Source organism: Falco punctatus (assembly GCF_963210335.1).
Source record: "Falco punctatus genome assembly, contig: scaffold_54, whole genome shotgun sequence".
In the NCBI taxonomy this organism is placed as follows: domain Eukaryota; kingdom Metazoa; phylum Chordata; class Aves; order Falconiformes; family Falconidae; genus Falco; species Falco punctatus.
The window spans coordinates 215,543-234,315 of NW_027660068.1; the positions used below are offsets into that span (position 1 = coordinate 215,543).

An 18,773-nucleotide genomic window follows, 5' to 3' on the forward strand; every position below is an offset into this window, starting at 1 on the left:
TATGCCTATTGTAATTGTGACGTATTACCTTGTGAGTGTTATGATAAATGTTGGGATTGTGGAAAAAGGTTTACTTGCAGTGCCGAGAATGAAAGTAGCGTCTAATAAACAATAGGATAAAAAGAAAAAGGGGGGATTGTGAGAAACTATGGACTAGGGTATTGTTTATTAAGATTTATGTTAAGCTCAATAGGATAAAAAGAAAAAGGGGGGATTGTGAGAAACTATGGACTAGGGTATTGTTTATTAAGATTTATGTTAAGCTCAATGTAAAGTTTAGGCAACAAAAGATATGAAAACGCTTATGCAAACAGCTACCAGACACTGCTTGTGAAAGATAAGATAACCGCCAGATGTCCAGGAACCGACAGAAACAAGACAGACAACCCCACATAAGGATATATGAGTGAAGGGTCAATACCTCCACTACTTCATGAACACGGGTAAAGATGTATAAAAAGGGACTGTTTGAACTGCTCAGGGCGGCAGTTGGTGGAGCGCAGACTCCCCTGCCGTCCAGCGCTGTTTTTGCTCATATTCTACTTGCTATAATTAATAAAATTTTAATTGGATTATGATCCGTTGTGGTCTCAATTTATAACAACGGGGGGGCTGCCGGGGTCTCCTGCGCCCAGCCTGCTGTGCTCCACAGGGGGCTGGGCGCTGGGTGCCCCATGGCGGGGCTGGGGGCTGTAATCCCCCGGTGCCTGGCCTGGGGCTGGCTCCTTGTGCTCCCGCTGGTGCCCGGGGGTCTCGAAAGGAGGGCTGGCGTTGCTCCTTGTTGGCGCCAATTAACAACAATTAAACACCAGGCCAGGGCGTTAAAGCCCCGCTTTGTGCCAGGGCACGTGCTGGGGGTGGCCGGGGGCACCGCAGCCGCTCTCAGCCCCTCGTGCGGGGGGTGCAGCGCTGGGGGCACCCCCAGCTCCGGCGGCCCGGCGGGGACTACACATCCCATCGTCCCGCGGGGGGGAGGGGCCGGGCCGGGCCGTGCCGTGCCGGGTGAGCCGCGGCCTTCCGGGGGTGGGTGTCCGGCGTGCTACCGGTGCGGGCTGGGGGGCTGCGGGCTCGGGGGGCTGGGGGTGAGGGGGCTGCGGGTTCGGGGGGCTGCGGGCTCGGCCCTGGGGGGCTGCGGGCTCGGGGTCTGGCGGGCGCTGGCGCGGGGCGCCGGGGTCAGGGGGCAGCGGGCGCCATGGCAACGGGATGCGCAGAGGCGGAGCCGGGGGGCGGTTGAGCGGTAAGTGGGGGGCTCCGCGCCTCCGGGCCGCGCACCCCTCGCCTCCAGCAGCGCTTTGCTTGTCCCAGGTCCCCGCGGGTGCCCCGGACCCAAGGGGGGGTGGGTGGGGGGGGTTTCCCTCCCTCTGCCCCTGGCTGCTCCGCAGGCTCTGGGCTAAGCGGGACCCCCCGGGCTGTGCTGGGGTCGGGGGCGGCCGGAACCTTCACCCTCCCTGGTTCCCTGGGGGGGGTGTGATGTCCCCCCCGGGCTGCAGGAGCACGAAGCCGGTTTGGGGAGCGGGGGGGGGGTGTTTTTCAGACTCAAATGGAGCCTTGTTGAGAGGGGCTCGGGGGGTGGGCGCGGCGCGGAGCCAGCCTGGCAGGCTGCAGCCCCCCGAGCCGGAGAGGGACATCTCTGTGGGAGAGGTGCCTCCGGCCGTGGTGGCACATCGGGGAACCCTCCTCTCCCTTCAGGCAGGAGGTTGGTGTGGATGTGACCAGTGGTGCCGGGTCCCCCTGCAACGTGGAAGAATCCGTAAACGGACGCTGATGGTGAGCGTGGCCCTGCGGTGCGGGGCTGAGGCGGGGCTGGGAAATCCGGATCTGATGCTCTGGCAGCTCTGCCTGGAGGCAGAAGTGATCCCAAGGGCTGGAGGGTCCTGCCCAGCTGGCAGTCGGGAGGGGCTGTGCTCACCCGTGTCTCTGAAGTTGGAAATACCTTTGTAGTTCTGCATTTCACGTGTCATTTCCCAAACAGCACGGGCAGGAGGAGGGCCTCGCTGCTGTTTATGGGATGCTCTGGAGAAACCTGCCTCTGGCTTTAGTGTGTTTTGAGAAAGTCCAGGACAGACTTGCTTCATTTTCTAATGAGGGAATTTTTCTTTCTCCCCAGGCTACAAAACCCAAGAAAAGTTTAAGAGGTACGTACATATGCTGCAGGCTTTCCTTTTGCTGTCCGTAGGTGCTTCGATCTGCTGGGAATGCCTGGGGCGGGGGGGGGACGACGACACTCTCAGGTGGCAGTCCTGGCTACTGAAATGTTTCATGATCCTTGTCTGAAAGCTGCAGATGGTTGAGTGCATCATCATGTCGTTCCTGAACCAGAAATTTTCACCTGCCTCTCACATCAAGCGGATTTGTTTATTGAGGTCCCACATTCCTTTCTTGTGGGCTTTCCCAAATTCAGGGGAGAATATAAGCATTTGTTTCAGTTCTTCCCATCACCTTATCCCTGTTTGGAGGGATACTGTTTGGAGGCCTCTTGCAGCCCCTGATACTGAAGCAGTGCTTTTGGGGTTGCCCAGGGACTCGAGATCCTGCGGGGTGAGAGCTCACAGGTTAAGTGCTGCTTGTGGCCAGTGACTAACTGAATACAAAGCAGCTGGTTCATTTGATAAAGATACCCCATTTCTGGCTAAGTGAAGCTAAATTTTTTATCCACAAAATACTGATCAGGTCCTGGCAGTTCTCTCTAGACTGACAAGGAAGGCCTGACGCTGATGATGCTTAAGACCAAAACTTTATTCTAGCAGATTTCCAAAGAGCAAGCCATACTGAAACTGGGAGCTTTCCTATGCCTGCTTGGTGAGCTCACCTGCCTCAACAGCTTAATTTGTCTCATTTCAGGCTCCATCGATGATGTGCTTGGTGACCTCCTGGGCTATGATGGTAAAACGAACCTTCTTCTCAGCTGAAAGGGCAGCGTCCTTCTATTCTTACTCCCCTCCTGGGAGCAGGAGGTGCTGGTGCAACAGCCATTGATCTGCAAGGGGGCTCCAGCTGTGAGGAGGGGATGGAGCAGGGAGCAGGGCTTCTCGGAGTCAGAGGCCATTGAATAGGCTGGACATCAGCTTTTGGGGAGGCAAAGTGAAGTTCACCTCTGATTAAAAGCCTCTGTGGCCCCGGGGTAGACAGCAGATCCCCCTTTGGAGTGCCTAGGTCAGGAATATGCCCGTGTCCATCATCCTCATCTCTCCCTGTCTTGTTTCCAGATGAAACCTCTGTTAAATCTGCCAAAGCTTCCCAGCCGGCTGTGGGCAGCAGTAGGAGAGCCCAGGACACTGGCTTGCAGGCCAGAAAGAAGCGAGTGCCTTTCAGACACAGCCTCTCCTGTGAGAGATCTCACTTGAAGATCTCTTTGTCCTCCCCAAATCCTTCTGATCTGCCCCATCCTTGGCTTTTCCACCTCCCTCCCTGCCCCAACAGTGATTGCCTGCGAAGGCGAGTTGTCTTCTGCGATGCCTTTGGGAACTGGGAGCCCAGAGCCCGAAGCTTTCCAGCAAGAGCTGGGTGTCCCCCAGCCTTGTACATCTTCTGTAAATCTGCTTTGTAACAGTTGCTTAAATAGAGCAGTCCCAGCACTGCCGTCCTTTATCCCAGTGCTATTTTAGCCTCATTTTCTGCGTTGTACGATGCGGCTGGTGTGGCAGCCCTGTGTGGTCTCCTCTGCCTCCCGCTGCCTGGCCTGGCTTGGCTGTCCCTGGACACACTGGCCGAGCTCACGTGTGGTGCTGCTAACCCCCGGGCTTGTGTCATAGGTCCATTTTAGAAGATGATTTCTTCGACAGACTCCCTGCGAAGGACATAAATTCTGCAGAGGTGAGTCCAAGGTTCAGGAAAGAGCCTGGGAGTCCCGAGGGCTGGGGCTGAGCCGGGCCAAGGTTGCGGCGGTATCACCCCGGCCAGGTCAGCAGTGGCGTGCCAGCGATGAGCTGTGATGTCTGGCTGAAGAGGTAACCCCTCTCCAGCATCCCAGTGGGGTGGGGAAGACAGGACAGGGCGGGGGGGGGGTGGAAGAAGGGCTTCCTGGTGCCTTGGGTGAGATGGAGCAAAGCTGGGGGGCACGTGCTGCTGCAGCCCAGCCTTCCTGCGTGCACTTTGGGTAAAGTGTTGTAGGAAGGACCTTCACCCAGAGCAACGGCCTTGGGTTTTCCTGATGCTTCTCCTAGAGGCAGCAGGATCTCAGCAAAGGAATTGGGGCACAGGGGGTTTCCAGAGAGGAGGACACCAGGAGGAGTTGGGCATGTATTCTTCTATCTCATAAAACGGATATCAAGGGATATGGGGTAAGGGGTGAGGAGTTTCCAAAAATCTCTTCCCCTCTGATGTCTCCCCTCCCTGGCATGCAGGGATCCAGTGTCTCCGACACAGACCCACAAGCTGTGCTGCAGACCCTGAAGGCAAGTCCTTAAATCCCCTCCATCTCCATCCATCCCCTCCATCTCCATCCATCCCCTCCATCTCCATCCATCCCCTCCATCTCCATCCATCCCCTCCATCTCCATCCATCCCCTCCATCTCCGCCCCAGCGCGCTGCCATGGCCTCCAGCACCAGCCTCCGAAGGGAGAAGCAGCTCTCACCCTGCTCCCCATCCTTGTCCTCTTGCTTTCCAGGATATGGACGACATGGAAGCTGATCTCCTGAGAATCCCAAAACCCAGTTCTGGGCCAGGGAAGGCAACTGTGAAAGGTCCTGGGAAATGTGACTTCTTGGGAGGAGGAGTAAAAAACACAGGGAAGCTGGTAGCTCCTGAGGAAGGTAAAAAGGAGATTCTGCTATTCTTTTCACACCCTGATTGTAAACGAGCAGGGATATTTTCCTATCCTTATCTGGGATACGGAGCAAAAAGTGGATTTGTTCCCTAAAATGCTTTTCCTGGTTGCTTTTTGCAGGAGTGTTATTCTGGCCATGTGTTATCCCTTAGGAGATCCCTGGACGTCACTCACACCAGCAGCCGCTGCCACCTCCCACCAAACACCACTCGGCTGTTCCCTGGGGCGGTGCAAAGTGTTTCTGGTGGGGAGCCCCCTGCTCTGGGGGCAAGGAGAGCCAGAGGAGCTGCATTTCAGATCTGCCAGCCCCTAAAGTGCCCTGATCTTCCCCTGGCCCTTTTCTCCTCTGCTTGCAAGGAGACCCCTCCGGAGAGATGTGCACCTGGCAGGGCTGTGGGGGGGTCTGTCCATCACAGCGGGTGCTTTTAGGGGGCTGCCACCCAAAAAGCGACCCTTAGCTAGGGTGGGACCGGGGCATTTCTGCAGTACCTTGTCTCTGAGAGCCGTGGCCTCTCTTTCTAGGAGAGAAAGTGCCTGCGATGGAAAAGAAGGCGCTCTCATCCCCTGCCGCTCCCCGACACAACAAGAAATTTAACTTTGAAGGTGGGATCTCACTTCACGCGGCTGCGGGGGGGCACTGGGGGCTCTGCCCGTGCTCTTTGCCTCCTCGGTTAGCTGGAGGCTTGACTGGTTAATAAGATACGGAGTCCTTCACCCCTATGATGCTAGTGCAAATGTAATCCTTCAGAGGTGACCAAAGGGAAAAAAACCTCTGCATTCGAGGCCCTCCCCAGGACAGGACTGGGGGGTGATTCCTGGGGGCATTTGCATTTTTATATGTGCTTTGGTTTTTAATGATTGTAACACTTGGGAGCCCCTGTGTCAGGGGGGATTCTGTCCAGCTTCTGAACAGGGGAGTGGTTTCCTGGCACAGCTGAAATCTGGTTCTCAAAGCCTGTGCTTTAACAAAGATCAGGATCTGTTAAAATCTGTTAAAAAAAAAAAAAAACATAAACAAAAACCCTAATGGGCTTTAGGTGATTTAGGTGGCCTTTCTCCCCTTTTTCTTTGCCTAAGCTGTGTTCAGGCATTAAAGCACCCAAATTTTGGAGTTATTTTCTTCCGGGAGGATGAAAACGTGGAAAAACTGAATGGAAATCTAAGTCTTTGAGTGTTTGAAGTTCAGGGAGACTCAAGGGTATCCCAGGTCCCTGCAGGACCCGCGCTCATGGCTTTGGGCAGATACACTCTGCTGTCCCCACGTGCACGTTGTGGGGAACAGTGGCTGGCGTAGTGCAGAGCTCTTCTTCTAAATAACGTTGCGTTTGTTTGTTTGTTTTGTTATTCTCTTTTCCTGTACCTGCTGGGTAATTCCCAGATTTAGATGATCCTTTGGCAGGACTTTTGTCTGATGAGGAGCAGGATGCTCCCAAGAAACCAGCTCCAACAGGCGCTAAAAGCAGCTCTGAGGAAAAACCAGAACAGAGCAAAGAGAAAGGTAAGTGGGGTTGCTCAGTGCATCCTCTTTGTATTACATAAATCAGCAGCATGGATTAGTCTGTGTGAGATCCAAAATGATTACATTGAAAGCCACCTAGTCCTACCTCTTATTAGCCAGTAACGTAATTTATAGAGCAGCTTGGTAACAGGGTTAATTGTGCCACAGCTCACCAAGTGCTTGATACTTGCAGTGCGCCGCAGATTATGGAGCTGAGCTTTCCTTTCCAGGAATGGAGGCTCTGATCTTACCTTTGACCTCATCCAGCCCGTTCTGCACGCATTGCCAAATGAGAACAAATTTTCTGGGTCAGGATTTGCGTGTCTGAGAGCAGCACCAGTCCGTGCCACACCACAACTGGGGCACCTCTGGGTGGGATCCAGCTGTGGCTGTGTTACAGGCACTTGTCCCTCTTGTTCCTGCAGCAGGGATGCTAATGGGTCTGAGGGTCCCCTAAAATCACCTTTCACCCTGATAAATCTACTCTGGATGCAAGTAGCAGCTGGTGGGTTAGGGCAAGGTCTAAGGTGTGTTGGTAGAGAGGGACTTTAGGCAAAAGGGGACAGGAATTATCTGACTGGAAACTTTCAAAGCTAAAGAAGCTCCTGGCGTTATCCAGAGCTGGAAACCCCAGTGTCAGTGGCACCCAGCAGTGTCCCAGCAGTGGATGCATGGCTGCAGACCAGGCAGTAGTGCATTGCCGCTGTGTTACTTGCTGTGAGATCTGTTCGCTGATCTTAAAAATTACTTTTTAAATGGTCCTGAGAGATAAGAGCAGGCAGGGATGCTTTGATCTCCTGTTTAAAAAAAAAAAAAGCCCTGATCAAACCTTTACCATGTGTGATCCCATCCACAGAGCCACCTCCACCCCAGACGCCCCTGCACACCGTGGCCCCGGTCCAGAGGAGGGCTGAGCTCACTTTTGAAGATACTGATGACGACCTGATGCATGCGCTGGGACTTGGCAGTGGCTCAAAAGGAGCTGAGAAGCAGGGAAAGAAGGCAGAAAAGTAAGGGCAATGAAGAGGCAGTGAGAGTAAAGCAGGGGATGGCTTGTGCGTTGGGATGGTGCCAGCATGCTGGGGGGGGGGGGGATGCTGGAGCTTCTGCCTGTGGGTCCCAGAAAGGGGCAAGAGCAGCCTCGTTTCACAGAGAAGAGCCAGAGCACCCTGGCAAGGCTGTGTGACAAGAAACAGCCCTGCCTCCCAGGGAAACCTATCTGCCACTGTGTCACCAACAGAGAGGTGCTCCGGCCAGCCCGCTCCAAGCTGGATGAGTTGCTGGGACAAAATTCCGTGGCCAAAATCCTGGAACAGCCAGGCACAGGAGAAGTTCAAACTGGATAAGAAGTACCAAAAGCAGCCAGGTGAGCGTGGCCAGGGATGCTGGGAAGGTCTGCAGAGGTGATGGCGTTGGCTTGGGAGGGCGAGATTGATTTCTAATGTCCTTGAAGGGGAAATACCCTTTCTGTAGTGGTCAGCAGGGTGGCTAATGGGCTCCCAGTCAGCTCTGGGGCAAAGGTGACTGATGCAAAAGTGTTGTACCCTGCCTTCGAGGCAGCCTGGGGGCATTTGCACAGCAGCTGTAACTCAGTTGCCTTTGGACATGGACTGATTCTCAGCAAAGCAACTTTTCCCAGCCACGTGGAGGAGACACGTTGCTTGCAGGTTTCCAGGGAAGATGTTTCCAGCTGTGTCTTCCCAGAGGCAGCAATCGCAGTGGGAATTGCAGGGGAGGAGGAGGAGGGCTGGTGTCTTTGCAAACAGCCGCTCCTCTAGGCGCTGACTCAAGGCTGCTTGTCTGAACAGAGAAGGAAGACGGCTGGGACAAGGAGGATTTTGTCTTTGGAGCGTACCAGCCGACGGTGGCCTCCATGCCCAAGGGCCAGCCGGCGAGGAGGCAGCCTGTGAGGTATTGTGCTCTGCGTGTGGAGCTCCAGCCAGCAGCCACGCTGCCCCCGCGGCAGAGCGGGCAGGGTCCCCGGGCAGGGTCCCCGGGCAGGGTCCCCGGGCAGGGTCCCCGGGGTCCTCTCACAGGCACGTATGTGACTGCTTCTCCTTGCAGCAGGTTTCCAGCCGAGAACAGCAGCGAACCAAAACCAGAACCCCGCTCCAAATCTCCTCCTTCAGCCAGGCACAGCCCTGTGCGGAGCAGCCGGACTCGAGGTGACTGGCTGGGCTTGAAAGATGAGGATTTTATGGATGCGAAGCCAACATCTGCAGCAAAAGCCAATCCTGCAGTGAGCTACCCCAGCCCTGGCACAGCCCAGCAGCCCGGCCCCACCAGCCAGCTCCCGGCTGCAGAGGCAGCGCTGGCTAAACCTGACCCGCTGGAGGAAGACAACTGGCTGAGCGCTGCCTTGTCTCGCAAGAAAGCCCAAGCACAGGCGAAGGCTCAGGAGCAAAGTGCCAAGCCCTTGGAGTCCCCGGAAGGAGGGCTGGATCCCCACGCTCCTGTCAGGTAAAAGCACAGCTGGTGGCCACAGGGCTCCCATCATGCAGCTGCTCCAACAGGACGTCTCAGAAATCCTCTGCTCGGATTTAAGAAATCCATTTTAAGTGCTCTCTTGCCTCGGGTTGGGTTAATAACGCAGAGGTTTCTCCCACTGGTGCAGCCTGCAGGGCCATCGCACCTCTGGGCTCTCCTTCTAGTGATGGCTGAGATTGCACGTGCTGCCCCAGGTCCTGTGGGATTGTCCTGGATCAGCATACCCCCACGAGCTCCACGCATGCTCCTCATTCCTGCCTTCTTTCCCCTTCGTTCCTCCTAGTTCCAGGAAAACCACCTCCTCCAGCTGAGTTGGCACAGACAGGTTCAGGCTTGTGCCATTGGGATGGGACTCAGAAGTGAATTGCAGAGAAGCAGCCGCGTGTGTCGTGGGCAGGGGCATGTTGCCCAGGGGAAGGGGGTGGATGCAGCAAGGAGGAACTGGTGTTCCTCCAGAGATGGAGGTTCTGAGGTGTCTTTGCTCCCTCTGAAGCCAACAGGTTGAATCCTGCCGCAGCTGAGTGGGATAGGTTTTCACCTGCAAGGCAGGAACTGGTGTTGAGGGAAAGGATCTTGTCTTTCCTTGCCTCCTGGGCTCTCCCCCATGGGATGTTTTTTGCTTGCAGCCAGCCAGCCAGCCCCACAGGAGCACCGCAGCAGGCAGCTGTCCCGCAGGACCAGGCAGCGAGTGCAGATGGCTCCAGGTGAGGCCTCCTTCACCTTTCAGACACCTCCACAAGGGAGAATTCCTGTGGGAAGCGGCTGCATGTGTAGGTGGGGGAGCGGGGAGGGCTGGTAGCCAGCCGTGACCACTTTGGTCTGGGACCTGTGTAACCGGGAAGGAAGGCAGCGCTGAAGGATCGTCGGGCCCTTGCCTGTTCGATCACAGTGCGACAGCCAAGCTTTAAACTTGCAAAAATGCCAAGCGGGATAATGTCTGCGTGCCTCTCCCTGCGCTGTGACACTGCTGTGCGTCACTTGTGTCTCTGTGCCCACGCAGGCAGCCGGTCCCCTGGCTCAGCACCACGAAACAAGCCTCGGTTCAACCATCGGATCCTGCGAAGGGGCATCCCTCCAGAAATGCCGGTGCCTTGGGTGCGTTTCCTGTGGTTGTACGGTTCGGGCAGCAGAGATTTGTACAGTTTGGTATGCGGAGAAGGGTCTCCCTGCCCTGAAAAAAAACCAAAACCAACCCCCCAAAAAAAGGCAGGAACCACAGCACTTCCCTTGGCCACATGAATGCTGCCCAGGCTTTGACCAGCCATTGTCGGAGCAGGTTGCTGAGCTGCAGGATCCCACCATCCCCATGTCAGCTGGTGTGCTGGGGCACACTGAGCTCCGCAGTGCTGCCTTTGGGGTTTCGGAAGGCTGTGAGGGACTCGCTTTGCCGGAGCAATGGGTGTGCATAAGTTCACGCTGCCCCATCTGTCTTCCCTTTGCTGCCCCCACACTTGTCCCACCAGTGCTATGTGCTGGAAAGACCCCCTTCTGCTCTGGGCTGTGGCTGTGCGCCGGTTCAGAGGCCGCTGAAAGTGGCTTAGGGGACCCAGTCTCCTCCCTAGGTGATGGAGATGGAGGAGGAGCTGTGCTTTGTCCCTTGATTTACTCTGCAGAGCAGAGTCCCACCATTGTGTGTGGAGTGGGGATGCAGACACGGACAAGCCTGTCTGACCCTCTGCCCTCATTGCCAGCTCCCAGAGCAGAGCGCGACCCTCATCGCTGTGCCCAGGAGACCCAGGCCCTCATCCTGCTGGGAGGGGATGGTTCCCATTGCTATATTCAAATCATGGACTTGTCCAATTTTCAGCCTCTACAGGCTCATTCCCAGAAAAGCAGGAGGCACCAGGCCCTGCCCCGCTCACTCAGGTAGGTGTGCTGGGTCCGTGCCCCGAGCGGTGCAGGATCAGGGCAGCGATCGCGAGCCCTCCGCTGCCGACTCGCCGCCATCCCGCTCTGTCCGTGCTCCCTCGGCCTGAGGAAGGATGTGCCCCACTTTGCATCTCTGGGAAGCCGTGTCCATGGAGGCAAAGAGTTTGGAGCTCCCCGAGGTGCCACAAGTTGCGTTTATCAGGCCAAAGCATGGGTGCTATGGATGCTTTGTAAATCATGTGTGTTTATAGCCCTGCATGGCCTGAGCAGCATTTACACAGTTCCCCAGGCATATATACATATTATATTAACTAGACAACAGAGGCTCCAGGTGATAAAGGACTTTTTCTTCAGTTGATTTTCCCCAGTATAGTGTTGAAGATGCTCTGAGATTATTTCTAGACAACTGAAGGAGAATTGAAGCCTTTCACAGAGAAGGCAGCTCTTGCTTGGTCTTTGAAGCCTCTCCTTCTCATCCAGCTGGGCTCCTCGCCCTGCCCTGGTGGTGGGACACATGTTGTCTCCCAGAGGGCTTGTGGTCTCAGCCTTGATTCTGCCCCCAGAGAAGGAAGAGCGCAGCATGCTTGTGTCTGGGGTGGGGGCTGCCGAGTGTCACCTGGGGAGAAGGGACCCACGCCAGCACGGGGATTGGGCTGGGGAGGGGGTGGGGGTGGTACTGCAGTAGGCTGGAGATGGATCGCCGTTTCCAGGCTAGGAGGAGATGTTCTCCCCAGGGCTTTACCTCCCTGAGAGCATCCCTGTGTCTCCGCAGGTTCCTGCACCCAGGGCACATGTCCAGGCTGCCCCGCAGCTGCAGGTAAGGCAGGTGCCTTCTTTTGGAGGCTGATGGCCGCACCACAAAGCCACTGATCCTGAAGGGCCTCGATCTTCTCTCTCCATCCTTGTAGGCAGAGTTCTCAGCCCCGGGCTTGCAGCATGAGACGAGGCAGGGGGCTCCCGCAGCCCAGCTCCATGAGGATGCATCAGGCTGCCAGGCAGCGCTGCTGAGCGCCCAGGCCCGTGTGGCAGAGCTGGAGAGCCAGGTGAGCCCCATTGCCTGCTGAATGGGGGACCACGGGTGACCCAGAGGGAGGAGAAGGAGCCATATCCTGTCCCAATAGCATCAGGGTGACAGGGGAGAGAGGTGAAACCTCCCTGTCCAGAGACGCCTATGGCCACCAAGTGCTGCTGTGGGAGTTCTGTCCCCAGGGCAGCACAAGGACTTTCTCTCCGGGTGCCTGGCAGGTCCGAATGCTGGAGCTGGAGCGGACACAGCACAAACTGTTGCTGGAAAATCTCCAGCAGCGGCACCAGGAGGAACTGAATCTCCTTGAGAGCACCCACAGGTACCAGCCTCTCACCTGTGCTTCCCTCCTCGCCTACAGCTCTGTCTCTCCTGGGGTGGGAGTGCTGGGATGCTTCCCAAATCCGCCCCTGGGGCAGGTGGGCGCAGAGCCATGTCGATGTAGACGTGGTGGGGGCAGAGAGCAGCCCCACAGGTGAGCCAACATGGGAGTCCACTCTCACCACCACTGTCCCCTGGGTGACAAGGAGGAGGGGCTGGTCCCATTGCCAGCGCACCCCCAACCAGGCAGCACAGTGGGCAGTAGCAGGAGGGTTCAAGGCTCAGGTCTGCGTGTTTCGCCATGCACACAGCAACACTGATCTGCTCGCAAACCCCTGTGTGCGCTCTGCGGGGGGGGGGGGGGGGGGGGGGCAGTGCTGGGTATTGCTGTGGAAGCAACACTTCTTCCTGGCTGTGACCTCTCGGGGCAGGAACCAGGTGAAGGTGGTGGAGGACACCTACGGGCAGCGGGAGGAGAGGCTGCGGCTGGAGAAGGAGCAGCTGATGGCTCAGCTCCTGCTGCAGAGCCAGGATGCGGAGCGGGCACGGGCAGAGCTGCTGGCGCAGCACCAGCAGCGCCTGGCCACGCTGGAGCAGCAGAACAAGCTGGAGATGGAGCGTCTGCAAGAGCTGCAGAGGTGAGAGTGGCACGAGTGGCACACACGTGTGGCTGGTACCCACAGTCTCAGCGAAGGAACCAGGGAGTGGTTTGGGGACATGGTGAAAGGAGAAACCAGACTCCAGAAGCACTGGGTTGTGGGCAGCTTGGTGCCTTTTGGAACGGGGATTTGCTTTGTAGGTGGACACAGGGAGATCTGACTGGAGACGTGGTTTCAGAGTGAATGCATTGTATTTTGAAAGATGCTGAACCCAATGTTTTATCTTCCCCCAAATCTCTTTTATTCAGGTCAGTGAGTTCAGTGAGTCACTGATGTCCACATAGTTTGGGTCAATGACAAATCAGTTTTTGGTAGAGGAGCTCATAACCCCAAAATTGGGCCCATCCCAAATGTGGATGCCTGTCGGTGGAATGCCCCAGGACAGACCCCCATGCCAGCTCAGCTCCTGGCACCTGATTCTCAGCCCCACAACCAAGCCTCTCCCACAATGCCTATCATGGGGAGCACTGGTTTGTGCCAGCCTGTGGCAGGCTCCTTCCCCGTGTCCCGCAGGGTGTCTGTCCAGGAGATGCGCAAAGACCACGAAGAGCAGCTCCAGCGGCTGAAGCGGCTGAAAGACCAGGAGATCGATGCAGTGACCAGCGCCACATCGTACACCAGGTACTGACAGTTGTGTTCCCACATTGGTCCCTGGCCACAGCATTCCCTGTCCTACACGAACCAGGCTTGGACCATGGCAACAGGGGCCATCCCCTCTCCCACCCACTGCCTGCGGGGATGCTGAGCTGTGTAATACCCGTCAGTGCCCCCCGGAAGCAGGAGCTGCATCTTCCTACTGCTCTGCTGTGACCCAGAGAGGTTCAGGGCAGGGCTGCCCGGCCTTTGGGCCACCAAATATCCCCCTCTCCATTGCGGTGAGATGAAGTGTGTCCCACAGGGGTGACCCTCCCCTCACTTCTCTCTGCAGGTCTCTGAATGGCATCATCGAGCGGATGGAGAAGTTCTCCAGCAACTTGCATGACCTCTCGCGAAAGGTGGAGGCCACACACCACACCACCTCCCAGGAGCTGGCCATGGGGGTACGGCAGCGGGACGAGCAGCTCAAGGGTATGTCTGCTGTTCCTCTGTGCCGGAACGGCTGCGGGGTCTCCACCGGAGCTGGGGGTACCCAGAAAACAAGGAGAAGTTGCTCTGAGTCAGCCAGAGGCTGGGAGCTGAGGCTGGCAAAGCCTTGCCTGCCTTGGTCACTGGACATCTCGGGGTCTTCCCTTTACAAAGCAGTGTCCTGGGGATGTGCCAGGGGTGATGAGCACAAACACACACAGTTTTTCTGTGAACATGGTGTGGATAGAAGGGAAGAACTTCCCGCCTCATGCTGCTCGTGCCTCTCCCCAAGTGCTCCAGGACAGGCTATCGCAGCAGCAGAGGGACATGGAGGAGGAGCGGAGCCGACTCCAGGAGGTGATCGCTAAAATGGAGGCCAGGCTGAGTGAGCAGACTCGGCTGCTGGAGCAGGTGAGCCCACACTGTGTCCTCTGCCCGGGTCGGCCCTCCTGTCTGGGTATGGGGTATGTGTCTCACCAACTGGAGGTTCCTGGCCTGGAGGTTGTGAATAGCATCTGTCACCTCTGTGTCTGAACGCAGGAGCGATGGAGGGCAACGGCAGAGCAATCCAAAGTGGAATTACTGCAGCACTCACTGGAGGAGCAGCGGCGAGTCATGACCCAGCAGCTGTCCATGGAGCGAGCAGAGCTGGAGAGGGCGAAGGTGAGGTGGGGCAGACATCTCCAGGGCTGCACTGCATTGTGTGGTGGAGGCAAGAGCTGGGTGCTGGGCTGCAGCATCCTTCTGCAGCTCTCTGCCTCCTCAGCCTCACACAGGGGGAATCGCAGTCAGGCCAGCCCTCTGGCTCACGGATGCAGGAGGCCGCGGTGTGTGCGCATGGCACGTGCTGGTTCTTGAGGAACACGGGACCAGAGCTCACGGTGACAGGGTTCACACCAGGCACCGTGGGCTTGAACCAGCCCCTAGATGTTGCACGGCAGAGATGGGTTAAAGGAGAAAAATCCTGTGGCGAATGGGACTTAGTGCTTCTTCTCTCCCTCTCTGGCAACGCTCCCCAGAGTGCTCTGCTGGAAGAGCAGAAGTCCGTGATGCAGAAGTGCTCGCAGGAGCAACGGAAGCTGGCAGCCGAGTGGGCTGAATTTCACACCCAGCAGCAGCTGAGGAAGGAGCAGATGGAGCGCAACATGGACCGAGCCCTGAAGATGGACTCACAGAGAGAGGGCACCATCATGAGCCTGGCCAAGGTACCACAGTAGAGCCCCTCTCCATGGCCTCCAGCACCACCTGGCAGCTCACGGATGGGTCCTGCCCACCGGGGAGATGTTCAGCCCTGCCTTCAGGTGTTTAAAACAAGTTTTAAGAGACATCACTGCAGTGGTGAGAATCGGGCTGTTCCAGGAGCAGCCTCCACCAGCCTGTTTTAGATGTTGACTGAAGCATCAGTCACCTCTGTCTCTCCCCTTTGCCTGTGAGGAGTTTGGGCAGCCAGACCAGGCACAGCCGCCTCCATTGTAAGTCTGGTGAGAGGAAACCCCCATGGTGGGTTAAACAGAACCTCCCCATGCCATGGGGACATGTTTGGAGCCAGTTCTCCCCCCTGGAGCTGTCCAGAGGAGATGTGTGGCACAGACTGTGGCAGGGCTGCATTTCTGAGGGCTACCAGGGTGGAAAATAACCATTCAGGCTGGGTGTTTCCACTGCTGACAAACTGCCAAGCCTTGAGCATGTTTTAGAGTGTGTAGCATGGGTGAGGGGCTCCGTCCTTTCTGGGGAAGGAGTGTGTGTGTGCCTGTACAATCCCAGCTCTGCCAACCCTGGTGCCCAAGGGTGGGTGGATGAGAGCATTGGTTGGGTACCTGGTGGTGTTGCTCTGCACCCCAAACTGGCAAACACAAGAAGGAAAACAGGGGCAGATCTCTCCCATCACTTGGGGGGACATGAGATAGTGTCCAGGATAGGGCAGGTAGTGCATTGATTTTCCCCATGCCCATCCTAGGAGCAGGCAGAGCTGAAGATCTGGAGCCATGAGCTGAAAACCAGGGAGGAGCAGCTGGTGAGGGACAGGGAGCTGCTGGACAAGTCCTGGCAGGAGCTGAGGCTGGAGAAGGAGAAGGTGGACAGGGCCACACTGCGCATCCAGCAGCAGGAGGAGCAGATTAAAAGCACGACCAAGGTAAGTGAAGCATCTGCGCTGCAATTCACAGCTGGGGTTTCACATCCCTCCTTGAGTGCTGAATCCCAGCGCTGTCCTGGGAGGGGAACAGGGGGTGCACAAAGGAGCCCTGCCCCAGGGCAGCGAGGGTCCCTGTCCCCAGCCTCCTCAGCTGCTCTGCCTTGCAGCTCTCGTCCCAGAAGTACAAGGAAGGGGAGCAAGCCCTGCAAGAGGCGTGCAGGATAGAGTCCGAGCACCAGAGGAGGCTGCAGGTCATGGAGCAGCAGCTGGAGCAGCTGAAGCAGCAGGAACAGCGTCTTCACGAGGCAAATACTCCCTTGCCTTTCCTTCTTGGCCTGGGGCCGCTGTGCCAAGGGCCTGAACCTTTGCCAACAGTTTCTCTCTCTTTCTCCCGGGGATGGGGCAGGAGCGGCTGAGCATGGCTCGCCAGAGGAGACAGCTCGAACAGATACGTGAGGAACTGCCCACCAACTCTGCGATGCTGCTGAACACAAACCAGGGCCTCAGTGCCCCTAGGAGAGGCCTCTCCAGCACACCGTGTAAGGCTTCCTGCACGCTGCTGGGGGAGGGGGGGACGGGACATGCTGGGGGCCAGTTGCACTTGTATTCCACTTCTCAGGAGGCTTGGGATGTTCCTGGGGGCTCATCACACACTCAGATGTGAGTTGGCCTCCTCACATCCTCTGAAGGAGCTCAGCAGAGACCTCTGAGCCAGGGCAGTGCCAGGAGGGGGCAGAGGGGGCAGGAAGGGAGAGGCAGGTGGATTAAAGGCCGTTTGCAGTGGGAGGTTGGGGAGGACCCTGCTGCAGGGACATGCAGGCAGCAAAAAAAGGGACACTTGTCCGTCTGCTGTTCCTCTAACGGCAGCGGTACCACACGGTTGGGCTCTTGTTCCAGGTTTTCCACTTCCCACCAGCGCGCTCCCTTGGCATAGCCCAGGCGGTAGCAGGGACACTGGGGCTGGCCCCACCGAGCTCTACGCCACATTGTTGCTGCTGAAGCACAGGGCCCAGCAGGTGAGGTGGTGGGAAACCAGGGCTGGAAAGGGCTTCAGACCAGCTGGGTGGGAGCAGGGCTGGGTGAAGCCTGGGTTGAGCCTGACGGCCACAGGGTGGGTGTGAGATCGTTGCTGGGCTGGGTGGGCTCGCAGAAGCCGTGGGCACCTAGAAGAGTGATACCAGCAGCAAGGGTTGGTGCGTCCTCACGGCTTGTTTCAGGCTGGTTGATAACATCCTTGGCTTGATGGCGTTGCCCCATCCCTGGGTGGCAGAAGCCAGCTCTGCTGGGCTCTGGCTTCATGATGTCCCCATCCTCAGCCCCCTCCTTCCCTGCTGGGTCCTTCCCCAGGCAGGGATGCTCTTTGAGCCTTCCTCTGTGGGCCTCACTCGGTGTGAGGTTATGGGCTCTGTGGGGAGCCCATACACCCCGGGGGCTACCACAGATGGGTACCTGCCCGCTGCTCGCCGCACGGAGGAGGGTTTGGGATACTCCCATCACTCGTGAGCAGCACCCTGGCCTGTGACCCCATTTCTGTGGCACTCTGATATCCGTGCCATCTATCCCTCTCTTAGGACCATGATTTCTTAGAGAAGGAGCAGTTCTTCCTGGACACCCTGAAGAAAGCAACCTACAACACTTCATCTCTGTCAGGCTGAGGAGGTGGCATCCCCACGCACCCCAAGGGATGGCTGTGCCTGTCCCCGCAGGAGGCTGCTGTGGAGGAAAACAAACAATAAATAATCCCAGTTCTCTGCTGAGGAAGTGTCCTCTTTAAAAGCAACCTCGGAGTGTTCAGAGTGTGAAATCCATCCCTGGGCTGGGAAGTCTGGCCTCCATCCCTCAGGGCCAGTGTCCCTGGCCACCTGGCAGGCACTGCTGGGAGGCAGTGGCCACCGTGGGTGTGAGAAACTATGGACTAGGGTATTGTTTATTAAGATTTATGTTAAGCTCAATGTAAAGTTTAGGCAACAAAATATATGAAAACGCTTATGCAAACAGCTACCAGACACTGCTTGTGAAAGATAAAATAACCGCCAGATGTTCAGGAACCGACAGAAACAAGACAGACAACCCCACATAAGGATATATGAGTGAAGGGTCAATACCTCCACTACTTCATGAACACGGGTAAAGATGTATAAAAAGGGACTGTTTGAACTGCTCAGCACGGCAGTTGGTGGAGCGCAGACTCCCCTGCTGTCCAGCACTGTCTTTGCTCATATTCTACTTGCTATAATTAATAAAATTTTAATTGGATTATGATCCGTTGTGGTCTCAATTTATAACAATTTCTGGTGCCGTGACTCGGATAAGGAACAGTGGGCTTTGGTCCTCCGGGGAGGCGCCCCGCGACATTTCGCGGCCCCGCGACCAACAGCTTACTCCAACCTTACCGACGAACCTAAATTCTAGAATAATGAGCAAAGGAGAAACCGGTAAAATCCCATAAAAATTCTGTGCACGGGAGTCCGGACGAAGACGCAGGACGCGTAAGTATATTGCGAAGTTGTTCGCGGGTTTGCCGTTCGGGCGGGATTGGGTTTCCTGGAATATAACGAGTGAGAGGTTCGATATACTGAACCAAGCGAGTGCGGACTCTTAAGTACTGCGTTTCCCATCTCCCGCGAGGGACTGGGCCAGGAACAAGGGGAGCAAGTGAGTGTATGTTTGTGGATATTCCAGAAGATGGGGGCGAAGGGCAGCAAGCCTTCGACTCCCATGGGAAGGGTACCCACTGTACCTAAGAATACCCCTCTGGCATATATCTTGGACAATTGGAGATATTTCCCTGGAACCCTAGGGAAAGATAAGCAGAAAGTGATAGAATATTGTACTAAGATATGGGGAGGGAAGAAGATTTCTAAAAATGTCTTTTGGCCAGTCTATGGGTCAGAAGAAGATTGGGTAAGACAGCAATTAAACCTCTGGGTTAATAATAAAAAAAAACCC

At 56.5% G+C, this 18,773-nt stretch overlaps 1 protein-coding gene and 1 pseudogene across 2 annotated transcripts; both read left to right on the forward strand.

Moving 5' to 3' along the window:
* Positions 1-1,470: 1,470 nt before the first annotated feature.
* LOC308058117 (uncharacterized protein) lies at positions 1,471-3,344 on the forward strand (the record flags this gene model as incomplete). The annotated part of the gene is made up of 5 exons (XM_080412111.1): positions 1,471-1,767; positions 2,108-2,135; positions 2,842-2,883; positions 3,207-3,297; positions 3,332-3,344. 5 exons carry the CDS (start codon positions 1,471-1,473, stop codon positions 3,342-3,344), a joined length of 471 nt encoding a protein of 156 aa, XP_080268237.1.
* Positions 3,345-4,620: 1,276 nt separating this feature from the next.
* LOC308058119 (fas-binding factor 1 homolog) lies at positions 4,621-17,579 on the forward strand (annotated as a pseudogene). Its single transcript has 24 exons — positions 4,621-4,753; positions 5,290-5,370; positions 6,146-6,265; positions 7,122-7,275; positions 7,506-7,631; positions 8,074-8,176; positions 8,330-8,725; positions 9,379-9,456; positions 9,753-9,847; positions 10,560-10,618; positions 11,394-11,438; positions 11,530-11,664; positions 11,867-11,967; positions 12,398-12,604; positions 13,139-13,246; positions 13,554-13,693; positions 13,983-14,101; positions 14,231-14,353; positions 14,710-14,895; positions 15,648-15,824; positions 15,908-16,129; positions 16,231-16,363; positions 16,722-16,840; positions 17,396-17,579. The product of its transcript is annotated as a fas-binding factor 1 homolog (transcript).
* Positions 17,580-18,773: the final 1,194 nt, after the last annotated feature.